At 60.3% G+C, this 15,697-nt stretch overlaps 1 protein-coding gene across 8 annotated transcripts; it reads right to left on the bottom strand.

Annotated features, from left to right (window-relative positions):
- Nucleotides 1-2,770: 2,770 nt before the first annotated feature.
- Nucleotides 2,771-15,478, bottom strand: MAP4K2 (mitogen-activated protein kinase kinase kinase kinase 2). Of its 8 annotated transcripts, none has more exons than XM_036101142.2 (32): nucleotides 15,329-15,478; nucleotides 15,148-15,205; nucleotides 14,855-14,945; nucleotides 14,698-14,762; nucleotides 14,337-14,392; nucleotides 13,929-13,976; nucleotides 13,800-13,842; nucleotides 13,329-13,401; nucleotides 13,117-13,248; nucleotides 12,971-13,033; nucleotides 12,535-12,616; nucleotides 12,333-12,440; nucleotides 11,841-11,919; nucleotides 11,025-11,083; nucleotides 10,517-10,560; nucleotides 10,200-10,238; nucleotides 10,072-10,105; nucleotides 9,844-9,949; nucleotides 9,676-9,764; nucleotides 9,553-9,594; nucleotides 9,369-9,453; nucleotides 9,190-9,269; nucleotides 9,041-9,101; nucleotides 8,841-8,958; nucleotides 5,289-5,347; nucleotides 5,115-5,218; nucleotides 4,834-5,011; nucleotides 4,065-4,133; nucleotides 3,844-3,930; nucleotides 3,536-3,606; nucleotides 3,381-3,454; nucleotides 2,771-3,275 (listed from the first exon to the last, which is right to left on the bottom strand). In XM_036101142.2, exons 1-32 carry the CDS (start codon nucleotides 15,422-15,424, stop codon nucleotides 3,188-3,190), a joined length of 2,481 nt encoding a protein of 826 aa, XP_035957035.1. In that variant the 5' UTR covers nucleotides 15,425-15,478; the 3' UTR covers nucleotides 2,771-3,187. The 8 variants fall into 8 exon arrangements, with proteins under 8 accessions (XP_035957035.1, XP_035957037.1, XP_035957036.1 ...); XM_036101144.2 differs by having other exon boundaries at nucleotides 9,676-9,740; XM_036101143.2 differs by having other exon boundaries at nucleotides 3,381-3,436; nucleotides 15,329-15,477.
- Nucleotides 15,479-15,697: the final 219 nt, after the last annotated feature.

Genomic DNA, 15,697 nt, shown 5'->3' with positions numbered 1-15,697 from the left:
AAAAGGATGTGTGGCATCTTGTCTGAGTTAGGGACTGACACACATTGAATGCCCACGAACCCACCACCCAACCTGAGAACCAAGATTTGACCAAAACCCTTGCACACTCCTGGGGTCCTTCCTCATCGCTCCTCTACTGTCCTCTCCGAGACCATCATCTTGAATTTTGTACTTTTTCTTCCCCTGATCGAATAGGGTTTTATCACATGTGCCTGTCCCACCAGACAATAAATGGTTTCCTTTTGCTGGTTTTTTTGAGCTTTTGAAAATGCGACCGTACTGTGTGTAGTTTCATGCAATTTGCTGTTTGAGTTCAGTATTCGATCTCTGAGGCTTCCCCGTGTTGTTGCATTTTGTATATTATAGGATTTTCAATCCTCCCCATGGCCCTGCAGGCCGATTTAGGATTTGCTCTATGGGGAAAACACAGCTCAGCATTTGACAGTAGCTCTCACAAGAACAAACACGGCCACTCTGACGCAGCAATGTCGCTTCCAGAAAGTCACCGTACAGGACACTTGAATGGCCAGAGTGGCATGGGCGTGGTATTTATTGCACAAGGATATTTATTGCAGTGTGCCTCGTAATATCAAAGTCGTAGAAACACAGTTACATCAGTAAGGGATCTAATCGCAGTGAGTGAACAGGAGTTGTGGGAAAGCTATACAACGGAACACCACTAACTGTGAAAACAACAAGGGGAGGGGAGCACTGATGATGGAAAGCTCTCCAGAACAGATTTTAAAAGGGTAAGAGCAGAACAGTGTGTGGAATGTGTCACCGCACATTTAAAAAGGGGAGAAGAATAAATCATACGGAACTGCTTAAATACTTCCAGAAGGGTTCAGAAGTTTTCATTGAACCAAAGGGTTCAGACTTTTCATTGTATCCATTTTGTATTCTTTTAAAAAATAGCAGGCCACGGACAAGGGCTACCTATTTAAAAATACATAAATAAAATAACACTTTCAGTCTTTTCAGTGCAAATTCCCAGCTTCCTGGTCTTTCTTTGGCTTGTGGCCGGCCTGTGCTGCCAGTGAATATTTTATCAGAAGCCCTTGCTTTTCCCCCCGACCTCCCACTTTTTGGCATGTTACATTCTCAACTCCCCCAAAGCCCCTTTGCCGACCCGGGTGGCAGCCACGGGCTAGGGCAACCTGCCACAAGGTGGCGCTCTTTGCGGGCCGCTGCTTTGTAGGCGGGAAGGTCGTCCTCTCCCGGGCACCTGGGGTGAGGGTCAGGGGCCTCTTCTGAGTGGGAGCTCACCTCCCCGCCCCCGGCACACCTCAACTTAGTCCTACACCTCCACCAGGAAATCTGGAAAATGGGAAGTTGGGAATCATATCATGTCACTCCACCATTTGGTCCATCCAACGTCCTCCAGGCAGGTGCAGACTTTGAGAACTTGGGAGGTGCCTGCCACCCTCCTCTGGGTCTCAGGGAGAGGGCAGGTGTGACTGCCAATGTACAGCTCTGTCTCCCTCCCCGTCTGACAATTTATTTCAGCCAAAAACCCTAGGAGTCAGAGCAGTCAGGGCTCTGCGGGGGGGTGGGGAGGGGTGGGGAGGGTGGACAAGGGGACAACAGAAGAACCTGGGATGGCCGGGGCCCCTGGCAGGGGCAGTAGGGACTGAGCCGCTGCAGGCTCTCCACCTACGCTGCCATCTATCCACCACCCACCCACCCACTTGCATCCATTTATCAAATACCAGCAACCCACCAGGTGGAGAGAAATTCTTAATTCAAACAGTTGCCTTGAATATCAGAAGAAAGATAACTGGGCCACATTCGAGACCTGACCCCTGGGCCTTTGCTCAAGCTCTTCCCCCAGACCCAGGGCCTTCCCACCCTATGCAGCCGTGTGTGTGCACCTGACCTCTCCTTCAAGGCTAGCGGTCATCCTACCTCTTTGGCCTCACCTGCCCAAAGGCTCCGGTCCAGAGCAGCCTGGTCAGGGCCTGGGGCAATGGAGGGGGGGGCTTCCTGGCCTGAGGATATGGAGCCCTCTAAGAGGGAAAAGTGCAAGAATGACAATGCAAAGCAAAAGGTCAGCCACGGGCAGACAGACGTACCCTCGAGATGCAGGCTCCAGCAGGGATCGCTGCCTTCACTGGGGGCTGGTCCACATCTTGGTACTGACCTCTCTGTGAGCCCAGGGTCTGGCACTGAGGAGGCTGTCTGGGAATACTTGTTAAATGGACACAGGCTCATCTTCCCAGAGTCTAGCCTGATGACGGAGCCCATACTCTGCAGTCTTGGCCTGATGGAGCACGCTGATACCTAGGCAGCAGCTGGGAGGCAGGGATGCCGCCCCAGGCTTGGGCAGGGGACACAGGTCATAGCAGGCTGTGTCCACAGACCAAAGCCTCGCTGGCACTGGGTGGCGTAGCCAGTGGCCGGCCCTTCCTGGGCCCTGGCTGCCTGGTGAGACCCTGAACGGGGCAGGGGTGCCCTGGATGAGAGTCCCTTTGTTCAGCTTGGCCTCCCCCCCCATCTGCATGGTTCCTCGGCCACAAAAGAGGCCTCACACTTCAAAGCTGAGGGCTCATCCTGAGCAGGAGAGCCCGGGAAGACAGTGCCCCTGAGATGCCTTTTGGGGGCCACTGGCCTCTCCATCAGCTCTGCCGGGCTCCCCCATTAGGGAGTCACCAGAACACTGGGGGCCCCCCTTCCCTGGTGCCACAGAGAAATGTGCTGGAGGGAGGGAGGGAAGAAGGAGGGAGATGAGACAGTGGGCTCAGCTCCCCCAGACAAAGAGGGATCAGTGGAGTAAAATCAAACCAGCTTTAATACCAATATAGTCTCTCTTTTAAATACCATGTTCCCCAGGACAGGGTGCAGGGGCAGGCTCTTGGCAGGAAGAATGGAAAGGAAATGTGGAACAAAATGGAATGGGTCACCTGGGCCTGCCCCCACCCTGCCCGGGGACCCTTGCCACAGGCCCTGAGCTGCCCACAGGGGAGGGGGAGGTAACAGCAGCTTCCTCTGGTCCAGTTTTGTGGGGGGGCCTGGGGTGGGCTTCCCCCCATCCCCAGCCCGCAAAACTCTTCTCAGGATTATTTCTGCCCTTCAGACCAGCAGAGCCTGGGCTCCTCTGACCTGGGAGGGGCCCCTTTTGCCTAAAAGGGAATGCAGCTAAGGCCTGGGAGCAGGGTAGGGGGGATGCCCCCGGCCATGCCCGGCCCTCTCAGTAACTGCTCTGGTGGCCCGTGAGGATGTAGAGGTTGCTGTGAGCCCCTGGGTTGTCAGTGGGAATGCTCTCGAGGATGATATCCCTGGAGGGGAGAGAGAACCGGAGGTGAGCAGGGCAGGGAAGACCTGTGGCACATCCATATGGCCTCAGGGGCTTCTGAAGGGGAGGTCGGGGCACCGCGTCCTACCTGTGGGCCCCAAGCACTCGGAAGATCCTTGTCTCGTCTGTGATCTCCTGGGTCACCTGGGAAGAAAAGGGGCACTGAGGCCACCCCAGTGGCTCCTCTCCTAAGAGGCAGTGCCCACCAGGCCAGGGGCAGCGAGGGTCCAGAGTTCCACTCACCTCATTGGTGTCCAAGCTACGGCCTTGCATCCCATGGCTCCAGAAGGCCAGCACACTGTCTTGCAGACACACTAGGAGGCAGCAGGCTGCCTCAGCCCTGCACCTGCCCTGAGGACGCTGGCGCCCCCTGCCACACCCTGGCCCCAGGTCTGGGCCACCGAGGTCCTCACAGACCGCAGGTGACAGGTGTAGCTCTCGAGAGGGGCTGGGGCACCTGCCTCCTTGTCCCACTGCCCGCCCCGCCCTGGGCCACATCACATGCTCTAGGCTGGGGACCTTCCCGCCCCACCCCCATCCAGCTCACTCACCCACAGTCTCAATGGGGAAGTCGAAGGTCAGCACGGGCGCCAGCGTGGCCGTGGGCTCACCCAGCAGGTTGACCATCCTCACGCAGCCTGCACAGGGAGAGGGCTGGTGGGTGCGAACGGGGTGGTTCCCTTCTGGGGAGGCAGACCCACAGGCACCTGGCTTCCCTCAGCCTCCCCTCAGCCCCTCCACTGCCCCGAGCCCTGACCTCAGGGGCACTCACGGTCAAAGCAGACTAGGACTGTGTCCCTGTCCACCTGGATCACCTGCTGGGCGGTGCCCGGGAGCCCCTCTGCAGGCAGACAAGGGAGACACGGCCTGGCTGAGCCCCGCGAGGAAGACCCGGGGGGACGGCTACAGCCAGCTGTCCCCACAAGCGCCTTTCAGCCCCATAGCAGTCCGACTGATTCCCGCACAGCGCAGCTGGGGCAACTGAGGCTCAGAGCGGCTGAGTGAGCCGCCTGCAGGCGCCGTAGAGAGGCAGAGGTGAGTCCCAGGGAGCCGTGGGAGGGCAGGGTTTCTGGAGCCGGGAGAAGCACCGTGTGCGACTCCACCACCGTGTGACCACAAGTCTCTGAGCCTCAGTTCCCTCACGTGTAACCCAGGCAGGACGATGCCGACCTTGCGGGGCTGCCGTGAGGAGTAAGAATGAAGGCTTGTGTGGGAGGCCCCTGGCTCGGGGCCTGGGGCACAGCTGGGCCTTAGTCCAGTGCGCCCGTCCTTCTTGACCGACGGCCACTCCCTCTGCTCCCCTGAGCCGTCCCGACCCAGTGTCCTGCTTCCCTGCTCAGAATGAAGGCCCCCAGGCCCGCCCTGCCTGGTTTGGTTCTGTCCCTGCGGCCCCCTAATGAAATCTTTTAGAGAAGCCCCGCTGAAGGGGGGCTGGGAGCCGACAGCTGTGGTGAACCCAGTTCCCTGCCCGCCCCCTCTCTCTGACACACACACACACACACACACACACACACACACACACGCACAGCCCTCTGGCTCACCAGGCGGTATGAGGACGTCAGGCGTCAGACCAGCCTCCAGGGGCAGGACGTGGAACAGGACTCGGCAGCCCGGCCCCTCGGGGCCCTCCGCCCCCACACACACCTGCGGCAGCTCCTTCCCATCCAGCACCAGGGGCTCCAGCATCCCCGCGGGGCTGGGCAAGGGGCTGGAGAAGTTCTGGGGGCAGCAGGGGTGCTCAGGCCTCCATTTCTCCCCCCAGGCCCACTGCCACCATCCAGGCCCCCGCCCTCCCCCCCCCCCGCCCCCGACCGCCCCGCACCTTCAGCAGCAGGAACTTCTGCAGCGGCTCATACCACTGCAGCAGGAGCAGGCTGGTGGGCAGGGCAGCCAGCAGGAAGGTGCTGCCCGTGTAGGGGTTCCGCACTGCAACAGAGGCAGGCGGTGGGGACCCGGCCGCGCCCGTGCCCCCAGCCCCCCGACGCCCGGCTCTTACCCACACGACACTGCAGGCAGCCTTTGGTGTCTGGAATCTTGGCGGACAGGGCAAAGCGCCTGCAGGGGTGACGACCGGGGCACGTGTCATGGGTGCCGTCCATGGCCAAGGCCCCACAGAGCCCTGAGATGGGCACTATCCCCTTCCCTGCCTGACGGGGGAGAGCCTGAGGCTCCAACACCCACCTCCACAGCCTGCGGCCCAGGGGTGCGGGCACAGAAGCACCTTTACCTGTGCCCCTTTGGGCAGCTCACTTAACCTGCCCCTGCCTCAATTTGCTCATCCGGGGAATGGGGGTTACCGTGGCACCGACCCCGTAGTGAGGAGAAGGGCTTCCAGCAGAGCCCGGCACGCTGCGTGCACTCACGCAGGGCTAGCTTTTCCCATTCCGAATGATTACTTGCCCGCCTACTGCCCAACACTGGAAACCCTTCTGAGGCGAAGGCAAGGTCTAAAAGCAGACGGGAATGAAGAAACAAGGGCACGGAGGGGGCAGGCGCGGCTCCAGCCCTGCGAGCACTCACGGCGGTCCCCCCTCCGCCTGCCACATGGCACACGTCACAGAAGGGCAGGCGGGGCCCAAGAAGATTAACACTTGCAAAAAAACCACAAACAATCGGCCTGGCCTGCCCTCGCTGAAGTGACACCACAGGGAGCCGGCTGGTGGCTGGCTTTGGTGGCAGGGGGAAAATAGGTAGCGTCCTTGCTTCTGTTAGTGGCTGTCCCCCAAGCCCTCAGGGGACCTCCTGAGCCTGTTTCCTCCTCCGGGGAACAGGGTTACATGTCCGGAGGCCTGCCACCTCCTCCCAGCGACCCGGGCCGTCTGCCCCTCTGTCTCCTCTCTCCCTTTGCTGTCTCCTCTCTCCCCCAACTGGCTTCTGGACGGGACAGAGGCAGATATTTTTGTATCTGTTTTTTCTCCAAACAATTCTGGCTCTCTACTTTTTATGTGCAAGGTGGACAGCGTTGACTCCGTGACTTTCCAAACACACACCCGAGCTGGGGCTCTGACGGGCCTGTTTCCTGCAGGTCCCGGGACAAAGCAGAGGCTTGCTCGGGCACTGAGCTCAGGAAGCCCCAGGGCTGCAGGGCTCCAGATGTACACGAGCGAGCCCGCCGCAGGAAGGGCCTGGGCCCGCAGCTCCCCAGCTGGGGTAGCCACTGGCCTGACCTCTCCCACCGCCCCTACCAGCTCCCACCACACCCCTGGGCAGGGCAACATCTAAGCCTACCGCCCGGACCCCTCCTCGAATTCAGCCACACCTAGCCCACGGTCGATGGAGGTCCCACTTGCACATCTCAGACTCAATGTGACAACACTGAATTCTGCTCCACCCACACCTGATGACAGCTCTATCCTTCCTGCTGCCCAGGCCAAAAACCCTGGAGTCATCGACTCCTCTTTCTTTTCCATCTACCAACTATCAGGAAATCCTGCTGATACAACTTTCAAAAGAAAACCACAATTCAGCCGCTTTTCATGTCCTTCACTACTACCCTGGCCCACGCCACCATCACCTCCCACCTGATGGGTACAAGAACCTCCTGACAGGTTTCCCTGCTTTCCCTTCACCCTTTCAGTCTATTTTCAACACAGCGGCTACAGGGATGATCCCCTCAAAACCTCAGTCCATGTCACTTTCCCCCTGGATATCAACAAGCCTTGCTCTAAGTCTTTATTCAAACAGCACCGTCTCAGAAATGTCCTTCCTGACCACCTTGTTTAAGACCACCGTCCAGGCCCCACCCCTCCTGGTCCTCCTTCTCCCCATGCTTTAATTTACGTACCACTTTCCCCTCTGCACATCACCACAGAATACCCTTTTTATGTTGGTTGGTTGTTGTCCGTCTCTTGTGACAAGAAAGTCTGGAGACTATGAGGGACTCTTTAGTTCACAGAGGCCCCCAGGCACGTACTAGGTACTGAGGAGATACTCTCTGAATGACTGAACAAGGGACTCTATCTGGACAACTCCCCCCACCCCGCCGACGCCTCATAAAACACACGACACGATCTGCTCCCCCAAGGTCTCCCAGTCCCTCCCTTCTCCCTCCTGCTCACTCTGGTCAGGCCCCAGATCCTCTCAACCCCACTTCCTGAATATGGCTCAAGTCCGTTCATCTCTCACCACCCTGTAGCCTAACGCCCACCGCCTCAGGTCACTACACTGGCCTCCTTCCCAGGTGCCCTCTCACCAGCCTCCCCCTCCAAGTCATTGTGACCACTCTCAGCACAGCCAGCCAGCAGATGCCTCTAGTCTTCATGTGTCTCTCTTGACCCCCCAGCTCTAGGAGAAGGCACGTGACCCAGGCCTGCCCCCCGCCCCCACCAAGCTCCTCATGCCATGGCCACAGTGACAGGCTCAGAGTGCACAGGGACTTAAGCTAGACCCATGAGAATTGGCCCCCGGACTTTGTGGGAATTACTTGGAAGCAGAGGTTCTAGTACCACAAGCCTGTTAGCTAATGGAATGCTGGCCTGGAACCACGGCCCTCCCTCCCTGGACAGGAAAGCCTACCTGAGAACGAAGGTGATAGGGGAAAGCAGAGCCAAGAGATTCCTGATGAAGCCATTTAAGCCTGGATCCAGCTGGGCCTAAAGCTAACCCTACTCCTGAACTTGCAGTTACATGAACCACTGAATTCCCTTTTCTGCTAGTCAATCACTTGCATCGCCTGCAGTAGGAAGAGTCCCGATTGACATACTGAGGGATCCTTCTAAAATGCTCCCAGCACTGGGGCGCCTGGGTGGCTCAGTCGTTAAGCGTCTGCCTTCGGCTCAGGTCATGATCCCAGCGTCCTGGGATCGAGCCCCGCATCGGGCTCCCTGCTCCGCGGGAAGCCTGCTTCTCCCTCTCCCACTCCCCCTGCTTGTGTTCCCTCTCTCGCTGCGTCTTTCTCTGTCAAATAACCCAGCACTGCTGCCAGTTGAACAAAACCCAGATCCCGGGCCTGGCATCAAAGGAAGGGCTCTGCCACCCATGCGTCTTCCCCTCAGGCTGCTCCGCCCTCCTCCCCCAGGCCAAACGCCTTACATCTCCCCAGATCACCCACAAGAATTCGCTGGTGCTCTTCCCCTGCCTGGAATGCCATTCCCCAATTCATCTGCCCGGAAACCCACTATGCACTTGCCAACCCCACGCCCTCAGGCGGCCAGCCTCTCAGAGGCCTCTGCGCCCCACCCCCCCAACCCCCTGCTCTCCCCCAGGCTCACTTCAGGGCCAGGTCCTAACTGTCAAGGATGCATTTGATCTGCTGTCTCCCAGCCCAGCTTAGGACCAGGCCTACAGCTAGTGCTCGGTAAACGCTGGCCCCGTACCCTCACAACCACAACTGCCTCACTACGGTCTCCTTGCTTCCCTATGGGCCCAGCGGCCCGGGGCGGGGGCTACCAAGGCTCTGACAGATGAGGAACGTAGGCTCAGAGAGGCAAAGCCACGTCTGAGATCACAAGCCCAGTCACAGGCAAGGCCATATTCCAACCCCGGCTTGGCCCCTCTGCCTCCCCCTTCCCACCCTGCTGCACGTCCAGGCTCCCCTAGGGTCCCCGACCTGGGGATGATGCGCTGCGTGAGGCGGTTGGTGGGGAGGGAGAGGGGAACCTGTTGCTGGAGTCTTCGCTGTTCAAACAGGCCTGGGAGATCATGGGCCCAGATGTGCGTGGATTTCCCTGCCAGGGAGGGAGAGAGGGGCTCAGAGAGTGTGGGCCGGCGGGGTGCAGGCCCCGGCCCCCCGCCTGCCCCAACCTGTACCTGAGAGCGACAGCAGCACATTATTCACGCAGTAGAGCCAGGTGCAGCGGTGTGAAATCAGCTGGAGGCCACAGAGTGGTTGATGGACAGGGAGTCAGCACTCCAAGCCCCCCAGGACCCTCCCCCCTCCAAAGCCAGCCGGGCCTCACCTTCTCCAGTGTATCTTCATGCAGTTCATGCAGGTTGAGGGTGTAGATGCCTTCCTCGGCCCCCACCACCAGGAACTGGTCTGCGGGGAGGGGGGGCGGTTACGGGGTCAGAGGTCAGTCACACCCCCTGGCCCAAGCTGGGGATTCCCGGGCTCCTGCTTCCTCCCTGCCCCGCCTACCCCGGGTGACAGGGTGAATCCAGGTGACAGCAGCGTGGATCCGCAGGGGGCAGCCATTGAAGACCTTGGAGAAGCAGGCGCCCATCTGGGGAGAAGGCAAGAGGCCGGTGAGGAAGACAGAGGTGGGGGGAGGCAGTAGGTGGTAGGGGCAGCAGGGGGACAGGGCTGAGGGACAAACACTTACATGCACTTTGGGGGTTGGGGGAAGCCCATGGCAGGACGATCTCTGGAAGGGTGGGAAAGAGTCAGGGCCGAGGTGGCACCCCCAGTCTCCCATCTTCCCAGCCCCTCTGGAGCACCCCCTCACCTCAGGATCCTCCCTGTGCTTCATGGTGGCCCAGGCAGTGGGGAGCAGTGGGGGGCTGTTAGGGCCTGGGGGAGGTGGAGGTGGGGTTCCTGCAGGCACAGACTGGCTGTGAATTCCAGCTCTAGCCCCACCCACTCCTGCCTCCTGGTCCCCCAAGCCTGGACTCACCTAGGGGGCTGGATAGAGGGTCTTCAGCTGGAGGCTCAGGGGGGGATGGCCCCAAGAATGGGGCCCGCTTGATGGTTCCTATGGTATCGTCTGGGGAGTCCAGCTCCTGGCAGGAGAGTCAGGGGACCGAGCGTGGCTGTCAGCAAGACCCCATAACCTGGCCCTACCCCAACTGCGGCCTCTACAGCCCTCTCCCATCCCCTGCTCCAAATTCCCTGCACTCCATACCTGGAGTTCTGAGGCTGGCCGGATGGTCAGGCTCCTGTGGGGGACAAACCAGAGGAACATGAGGTGTGAGATGTGACCGGGCCCCAGGTCCAGCTGCCCGCCCCCCACCTTCAGGCCCAGCCCCTCACCTTTCCTCTAGGGCCTCCTCAACAGACTGTAGCAGGCTCCTGGGCAGGAGGGCATGAGGTCAGAGGTCAGCCTTTTCTGCCGCCCCCACCCTCCCCTGTAGCTTCCTTCTCCCTCCCTCACCATTCCCCTGTAGCTTCCCTCTCCCTCCCTCACCCCTCTCCTGTAGCTTCTCTCCCTCCCTCACCATTCTCCTGTAGCTTCCCTCTCCCTCCCTCACCCCTCCCCTGTAGCTTCCCTCTCCCTCTCTCACCCCTCCCCTATAGCTTCCCTCTGCCTCACTCACCCCTCCCCTGTAGCTTCCCTCTGCCTCACTCACCCACTCAGCTCCTCCTTTCCCAGCAGTGTCCACTCCTCCTCCCACTGCAGGAAAACCAAATCAGAAAAACCAAAAGAGAAGCAGAGAGAAGAGAAACGACATAAGAGGATGATCGAGAGACTGTGGGAGAGAAAGAACAGACAAACAGATGAAAAATGACATGGTAACAGGCGAGAAAATTGTGAGAGAGACAAGGAAAGGCAAAGAAACTATGAAAGAGGAGGACAGACAAACGGCGAGAGGGGACAGACGGGCAGCAAGAGCCAGAGCTGGTGGATTGGACAACTGGGCGAAGACACAGAACTGGCAGAGAGAACCATGCTGAGCGGGTGGGATGGGGGCTCAAGTCCGTGATAGGCCCATTTTTTAGAAAGGTGAGGTCACCATGCCCAGGAAGGAGCCCCCCCATCAATGTCACGGGCCTCAGGGATCTGAGGCGCTCCACCTCTAGCCCAGCTCCCTAGGCCGCCCTTGCACACCGCCCCGCCGACACCACCAGCCCCCTCACCAGCTCATTTAGTGGGTCTGTTTCCTTCCTGCGTGGGGCGCCAAATTTCACCTGGTGAACTGGGGGGCCCAGGGTACACGAGTTAGCAAGGCGGTCTTCCGACTGACCCCCATACTCACACCAGATCCCCACACCTAGCCCCTTCCACCAGATTCAGACACACACAGCCTCTGCCATAGTCACCCCCCAGATCCCCCCCACCACAGCACCCCCCACCAAATCCACATACACAGCCCCCCAAATCCACACATAGCCCCCCAAGTCCACACAGCTACCCTACCAAATCCACACACAACCCCCCACCAAATCCAAATACCAGCCCCCGACTCTACATACAGCCTCTCCCCAAATCCACACTCAGCACCCCCATCAAGTCCACACACCCCCACCAAATTCATATACACAGCCCCCAACCATAACCAAACACACAAGCCCCCACCAAATCCAAATCCACGCACACAGCCCCCCATCAAATCCACACACGCAGCTCCCCCCAAATCCACACACACAGCCCCCTCCACCAAATCCACACACACAGCCCCCCCAGCCAAGTCCATATACACAGTCCCCCCAAATCCACACACACAGCACCCCCACCGGATCCACACACCCGGCCTCCCCAGCCAAGTCCATATACACAAGCCCCCCCCACCAAATCCACACACACAGCCCCCCCACCGGATCCACACACACACACCCTCCCCAGCCAAATCCATATACACAGCCCCCCACCAGATCCACATGCACTGTCCCCCACCAGATACACTCACATAGCTCCCCCCCTACACACCCACATAACCTCCAGAGCAAACTCACACTGGATCTCCGAGGGGGTCCTCTCGGCCGGGCCGTGCTGCCCGCGGGAGTGAATGGTGTCTGGAAACATGTCATAAGTCTAGGAAAGAAAACAAACACAAACGGCTGACACGCACCCGGCACTCGCCTTCCGCCAGGTATCACTGGAAGTGCTTTACCCACACTTTGTTTTTACAACAACTTTCTGAGATTATTGTAAGATTAAAGATGAGAAAACCAGCACAGAGAAGAAGATAACTGGCCAAAGAACACACAGAAACCAGAAGAGAGCTAAGCTAGGGTCAGGTTAGCTTAAGCCAAGCACAGGAATTTATCAAGTGAGGGGTACCGGGGGCAAGATGGGCCCAGGGAAAATTTCTAATGGGTGGGCTCGCCTGGAGGAAAGCTCCCAGTGCTGGAAATTCGCAAGTTAAAGAGACCTGATCCATATCACCTCTGCATTCCTTACCACCTGGCCAGGCCAAGATCCATTCCTCAGCTCCCCTCACTTACCTCCAGGTCACAGTCCTCTGGGGAGGGGGTTCCCAGGTGGGGGTCATTGGCTTTGTCCAACAGCTGTGTGAGGAGAGCCCGAGGGAGGTGCTGGGTTGTGAATGGATGCTGGAGGATTGGGGGGGAGGGGCACAGGTTGGTTCCTGGCCTCCAGGCCTCTGCTTGCAAACACCTAGGCTCCTGCCCTGCCCCCATCTCCCACCTGCAGAAGCTTCTCTGCTGTCGGCCTCTTCTTGGGGTTCTTGGTCAAGGCCAGCTTGAGGAAGTGGTGGAAATGCTGGGTCCTAGTGGGCACAAGAGCCCCCGCCCCCAGACCCAGGTTAGCCCTCATGTGGGGCATCCTGCGAGCTCCAGAGGAGGGAGTCTGCTTCAGGAAGGAGCCAGACCGAAGCCAAGGGCAGCTGGCCTAAGCAATCCTGCTGTTGGGGCACAGCAGCTCCTCTATCATAACCATCTGTCCTTCCTCCCTGCCCACACCAGTCCCCCGGCCCAGGGGCAGAGCTTAGGCCCCTCCCACAGATGGTCCACAAAGGCTGAGAGTGCGGGGCTCCTCAGGTTGCACCCTGGGAGTTGGCAGGTTCTCCGCCCCCGTGGAGACTGCTGGAAAGGAGGCCCCAGTGGGGGATGTAGGCCCTCACCAGCGAGTCTTGTCTCTCAGCCTAGGCGGCTGGAAGCTACTCTTCGACATGAGCATCAAGGCCCTGTGGAACAGAGCACGAGGTCAGGGGACAAGGGCAGCAGTGCCCTGGAGGTCAGGCAAGGGGCAAGTAAGTGTTCAGCGGACCTCATGGGGTGCAGGTGGAATAGAGGGGGCTGCAGCTCGCCCAGCTCGATGGCAGTGATGCCCAGGGCCCAGACGTCACAGAGCTCGTTGTAGCCTCCTTTGCGTTCCACAGCGGCCACCTCTGGGGCCATCCTAGAGAGGGGGTCACAGGTGGGATGGCCAGGTGCCCGACCTGTGCCCCCCCCACCCCTCAGCCCAAGGCACAGCCTCACCAGTACGGAGTCCCAATGAAAGACCTCCTCTTAGCCACAGATGCCGTCAGCTCACCTGACACCCCAAAGTCAGCTGCAGGGAGAAAGAGCTGCTCCCACCCGCCCTCTGGCTACCACCCCCCACCCACCTCCAGGGCTGAGGCTCGGAATGCACCTGAAGGGTTCAGAGAGCAGGCGGCCCAGGTTCAGCCACAACCGCCACACGGTGAAGGGAAGGCCAGGGCCCCCTCCGGGAGGAGTCAACTACCTTCTCTCCCTGACCCAGTACGTAGTCCCGGGTTAGACTCCATACAGCCCCAACCACACCAACTTCTAGCAGGGAAGGAGGACGGTAACGCTTTCTCGATGGGGAAACTGAGGGTTAAGTGATAAAGTGACTTGCTCAAGGACACCCAGCACTTAAATGCAGACCCTAAGACTCCATAAGCTCCCACAGAACCCTCACCCTGATTGTGTCCCCGGGGTACTGACCCAGCTTGACATCTCCCTGGAGGGTGAGGAGAAGATTGGCTCCCTGTGGGAATGGAGGAGAGAGAATCCCATCTGGTGTCCCCAAGAGCCTCCTCCTCCCTCCCAGGATGTCCTTGGCCAGACCCCTACCTTGATGTCTCTGTGGATCTTCCCCTGAGAATGTAAGTGGTGCAGCCCCTGGGGACAAAGAGGAGCTCCTGAGAACAGCCACCCAGGACTATCTCCCCTTTCCTGAGCCCCCTCTCGCAACTGGGGCCCCCCACCCAAGCAGCTTCCTCCTCCCCTCTCCCCAAACAGGAAGTGACTGAGCCAAGAGGGAAATGTGCTGCTTCCGGCAACAGGGCTGGGGCCCCTTCCCCCCCAGGACCCACAGCCCCTCAGGCCAGCTCTGCCTGAGGCACTCCACCCCCCCCAACACACACACACATACACACACACACACACACACACAGAGGCAACCACTGGCCAGGCCAGCTGGGCTCCCTGACCACAGCTCCTGGGGCCTGGGGGTGTGAACAGCCGTAAGGGCCCAGTTACCTTCAGTGCCTCTCGGCAGACATAGGCAATCTGCCGTTCCTCCAGGGGCCCGGTGGCTGAAATGGAAGGGGTGAAGACTGGCATGGAGGTCGGGAGGATATGCTGACCTTCCCAGGCCACCCTGTGTGGGGGGAAGCAGCAGGCACTCCTAGGTGGAAGAGGTGTTGGCCACATCCCCTCCCTGCACAGCCTGGGATACAGAGCCCAGAGAAGGACACCAGTGTCTCAAGGTCACACAGCCAGTGAGGAGTGGAGAAGGGCCCAAGCCCAGGACCTCAGCTCTCCTCTCCTGCCCCATGCTGGGGAAGGGTGGGTTGGGAAAAGGCTGTGGCCCTCTGGGGCCTGGAGTCCTGGCCCTCACCGTGGTAAATCTCCTGCAGGGACCCCCCTCCGCAGAACTCCATGCAGATCCACAATCGGTCATTCCTGGTGGGGGGGGGGCACAGAACTGGGGTGGGCACATGGCAGGGCCACATGGGGGCTGCCTGGGGGTAGGCAAGGGGATGAAGCAGCCTCACCTGAGGTAGCTGCCAATGTAGGCCACCACATTGGGGTGACGGCACTCACGCAGGATGGTGATTTCCTGCTGGAGGGAGCTGGTGTCGTCCCCTGGGAAGCACAGGGAATCATGGGGGGGGGCGCATACGGATTGCTCTAACTCAGTGCCCCCATCTGCAAAATGGGCACATCCAGGCCAGAAAGATCCCAAGTGACAGTACCCTGGGGCCTGCCTCTCAGGGGGCCAACTCTCAGCGCCCGCCCGGCGCTCTGCCCTCCCTCCAGCGCAGAGGCCCTGGCCCCGGGCCCTCACCTGGGTCTAGCTTGACTATCTTGACCGCGGCCAGTTCGGACGTGACCGTGTCGCGGGCCTGCAGGGGCGGAGGAGGTGAAGCGGAATGAGGAGGGGGCGGGGCTGGGGGCTGGATGCGCGGTAGAGCGCAGAGCCGGCACCCTCCCCGCCGCTCTCCCGCGCGTCCGGCCGCCTGGCGCACCTTGTAGACGTCGCCATAGGTCCCGGCCCCCACACGCTGCAGCAGCTCGAAGCGGTCGCGCGGATCCTGCAGCGACACGTCCCGCAGCAGCGCCATTGCCCGGCGCCGGGCGGGCCGGCGGGCGGGCGGTCGTGAGCTGCGGAGCCGCGGAGCCGGCGCGGGGCGGCGCGGGGCGGGGTGGGGCGGGGCAGGATCGCCGGGGCGGGCGCGGGTGGCTCCGATGCCGCGGAGGCGGGGCCGGGGCCCGGGGCGGGGCCAGGAGGGGGATGCCCCGCCGCCCGGCCGGGAGGAGGCGCCCGCGGGACAGGCCCTCGGCGGGGAGGGGAAGCCCCGAGGCCGGGCGGAGCCGACCGGCAGAGGCCCTTCGGC

This window comes from Halichoerus grypus, chromosome 11, assembly GCF_964656455.1.
Source record: "Halichoerus grypus chromosome 11, mHalGry1.hap1.1, whole genome shotgun sequence".
NCBI lineage: Eukaryota > Metazoa > Chordata > Mammalia > Carnivora > Phocidae > Halichoerus > Halichoerus grypus.
Note: the sequence above shows the minus strand (reverse complement) of the source record. Positions and strands in the feature narration are given on the sequence as shown.